Here is a 4,022-nt window from a genome sequence, read left to right on the forward strand (position 1 = left end):
TCTGTATTTTGCATGCCATTCCATATCTTTTAATTTTCTCGATGCATGGTGTGGGGAGAGAGAGGGTTTGTGGGTCTGGCCTAGATTGAATGGGTAGTTAACATGTCCTTATAGCTGATTTAAAGGAGGATCAAAGTCTTCAAGACAAAGCTTAATCAGAGTTCAAAAGAGTAACAGTTAGTATTAATTATGTACAGCTAAATATTATCCACTAACTTAAAATCTTCACTATATTAGAGCTTTAATGGTTGACTATTCTATTATCTCTAGTGTTAGCACCTTGTGCAACTAGGACGTTCCGATTGTCTAGTCGTTTTATAGTTAATACTACTACATGAATTTTCATTAAGTTGTCACTTTATGAAGGATATTACTATGTATTAATATGAGGAAGTCAAATAAGAACCAAGTTGTTTGGCATTTGCATGCTTCTCTTTTGTATTTTAAATTTTTTTGAAATCATTGAAGTTGGTCAGCAAACGTATACTTCCCTTGTTTGTCTATGCTTTTTTAGTCTATGGTTTTTGAGTACGTGTTTATGGTATTGGTCTCGATCCTCGTAATGTTGCTTTTCTTTGTTTCCGTTAATTTATTATAACCACTTATGTGGCTTGAGATTTCTCTATATAAGAATATTCTAGAAACACAATGATATGCAATCTTGAAAATCATAATTTTAGCAATTACAAGGTGGACACCTAAGATAATAAATCTTCAATCATGTTTTCTACTTAAAGACTTTGAAGTTAGACATAAACCAAACCAAAGCTTACTAATTACAGATTTAAAAGTATCATACGTATAATTTTAAATTGATCAAAAGATTTAATGTCAGTGTACTATCATAAGTAGGCCACACCCACGTGATGACCTCGTGTATGCATGAAAACGATATCTTGCCCAACTTTCTTTCATCTCCCCTAGCTTCTAGCTAGCTCCCTTTAGTTACGAAATTGAAATACTCCTATATATATTTATAGGGGATCCAAACCCAATCATTCTCTCCTTCTTATATGACTTCCAAATTCTAGCATTTTTCATAAACTTCCTATTAATCATAATGGATTTCTTCAATTCTCAAACTCGGAAGAACAATCTCAAGTGTCACAAGAAAAGGCTCACTCAAGATCAAGTAAGGCTCTTGGAGATTAGCTTCAACTCTAACAACAAGCTTGACTCCGATAGAAAATCCCAGCTCGCTCAGGAACTGGGATTGCCACCAAGGCAAGTTGCAATATGGTATCAGAACAAGCGAGCACGATGGAAAAGCCAGAGCCTTGAGGTTGATTACAAGGCCTTGCAACAAAGATTAGATAATGCCATGTCGGATAATGAGAGGTTAAAATTGGAAGTTGAGAGGCTTAAGGAGGAACTAAACAAAGCTCAAGAAATGTTGTTGGCATTCAATACCACAACTAATAATTATTCATCAATATCAAGTTCTTGTGATGAAGTTGGGAGTTCATGTTTGCAGCTTCATACTCAATCCAAACATCATCTTGATAAGGAGCTCTATGCTTGTTTAATTGGTGATGAAGGTCACTTTGGGCATAATTTCTTTGCTTCATCTATGTCTTGACTTTGATATATTGAGCTACATATGTATATGGTAACTAAGTACATGCCACAAAAAAATGAAGGATGTTTATGTGATATGAAGTTGTTTTTTCAGTTTTAGCTGCCATAGTAATTAAGGTTTTCCTTCTTCTTATTATTATAAGTTTTCTTTTGTATTTGTTCCGCTACTTTTTTCCATTTTGAAATTTCTTGTGCATAAAACAAATAATTGAGCCAGAAAGTTCAAAATTAATGCTAATTTATTCATGAACAGTATGGTAAAAGTTTCAGATATTCAAAAATGACCCAATTTCTCCTTTTCCTCGCTGCAAAGGTTTCCCAATATGATGAAACAGAAATTATATTTTCCAATAATCCTTTATTCTACGTTGGATACCAAAAATCATGAGCAGCGTTAAGTTTAAGCAAATGCACTAGCTGGTAATAATTTTAGTGAAACCTAGCCAGGTTGTGGTGGAATGATATAGTTTTTTTATCCTTAACTATAGGTTTTAATTTCGAGCCTTGAGAATAAAAAAATTCTTTCAAAGAGTGCTTTACCCTTTAGTGGAGCTTATACGGCAGATATCAAAATTAATCGAAACCTCAAACGCGTACCAGACAGCGTGCGAGAAGAAAAAAGCTGTATAATGGTTTGGACATATTACAGCCCGTCTCTGTTAGCATTAGTGCAACCTAACAGTTATAATAGTTTGCTTATCTGCTCAAAATTACTCCCATGCAAGATTCACGACTACTTCTAGAGACCAGAGAGATAGGGCTAATTAAATTGGTTCCAAACTTAGAGATTTCTCAAAAAATTTGCTCTAGTCCATCATGGTAACTAGGTGTTAGACCTCCGCCAATTGAACTCGACTTGACAACAAGAGTATTGTCATGAGGTAACAAGAGTATTGTTAAGCTAAGGTGCATGAGCAGCACCAAGGCAAAAATGGGAAACGGGCAAGTGATGGCCAAGACTTTGATGGAGGCGAGGCAGCTTGACAAAGGCTTGACAATGAGTTGCGGGCTGAGGGTGCCACTTGATCATGACAAAGGCATCAAGGCATGAGGCATTGATGCCATACCAAGGCAGAAACGATGAGGCAAAGGCAGGCTAATGTGCAACGGGAAGGCAGTGCGCGGACAGACTTGTCATGGCATTGAGTTGCGGCAAACAGGCCAAGTTCGTAGGCAATGGCAAAGGCAAATTGTGGCACAATGCAGCTGGATACAATGGCATTGGTGCCTGGTCCAAGCCAAGGCACGAAATTGGGCAGCAAGTCTTGGATTGACAAAGTCAATGGTGGTTACGGCACATGCTGTGCACATGGGCAACAGTTGGGCTTTGCTAAAATGCTGGCCGAAGTTAGCAACGTTTTTGGGGCCATGATCCCACTATCCTTTAGCATGATTTACATTATCCTAGTAGTTGGGGGTGCCAACTACACTAAGCTAAAGTAGTGGGCTAAGTGGGCAAGTGCCTAAGCCTAAAAATAGGCAACTATTGTGTAAATGAGGCTGGTTCATACATTATAAATGGACAACACCCTTTCCCTTTGGAGAGTGTGGGAAAAACCGTGTAGAGTGCATGTTTGAGTTAGGAAGGAGTCCTAAATCTGTTTTCAAGAGTGAAAACAACCTAAGGCTAAGAGTAGTCTTATGAGGGTCAAGAGTGATCTTCATTTTTGTACGCGGACGTACTTTGAGTTTGAGTTCTTTGTATGCTCGAGGTAAATACAAAGTTGAGAAAAGAGTTTCCTTTATTTTGTGTCTTTTGTTCACTTTAAAATTTTCTGTCCCTTCATCTATTTTTCGTTGCCTAAAATCAGTCTAAGCTTACTACGTTGAAAGCTGCCTAAATTAATCTAAGTCCAAAGTTACTGAAATTTTGGCCGAGTGTTGGAGCAGGCTAAAGTCAAGTCGAGACTTGGCTGCCACGCGGGCTGTTGTTTTTTATGTGACATAAAACACGCATGTGACAACTGGTATCAGAGCGGAGCAAGTTCGTGATGGAGACACGACGAGCAGTGGCAGATTTCGTGGTCTTGTTCGAGAACATGGCTGGTGGTAACAACGAACTGCGGGAAAGGCTAACAAAACTGGAAGCACTGGCGGGAAATGTTCGTGATGGTGAAGAAATTCAGACCCTCGTGACAAGGCTTGCTGTTGATACCCAATTTTTTCCTATGTATTTTTATACAAAATACTTTCAAAATAGCATGTACATGCACATATAAGCATGCCCCAGGAGTTTTGGTATTTTTTCCTAATTCTTAAGATTCTTGAAATCAATTTATTGTCTATTTTAGCAGTGCAAAATCCATAATTATTCCCAAAATCATCAGTTTTGGTGAATAATTTATTTTATTCCCATATTTATACCAAAATATAGTTAAAATAATATTTTTACATTTTTACAAATTTATTTGGTATGTTAAAAGCTAAATTGCATATAATTTCAA

General features: G+C 37.2%; 1 protein-coding gene across 1 annotated transcript; it reads left to right on the forward strand.

Annotated features, from left to right (window-relative positions):
* Positions 1 to 1,060: 1,060 nt before the first annotated feature.
* LOC104246388 (homeobox-leucine zipper protein ATHB-52-like) lies at positions 1,061 to 1,579 on the forward strand. The gene has a single exon (XM_009802197.2). The coding sequence runs from the start codon at positions 1,061 to 1,063 to the stop codon at positions 1,577 to 1,579; it is 519 nt and encodes a 172-aa protein (XP_009800499.1).
* Positions 1,580 to 4,022: the final 2,443 nt, after the last annotated feature.

Source organism: Nicotiana sylvestris, chromosome 2 (genome assembly GCF_000393655.2).
Source record: "Nicotiana sylvestris chromosome 2, ASM39365v2, whole genome shotgun sequence".
NCBI classification, from domain to species: Eukaryota; Viridiplantae; Streptophyta; class Magnoliopsida; order Solanales; family Solanaceae; genus Nicotiana; species Nicotiana sylvestris.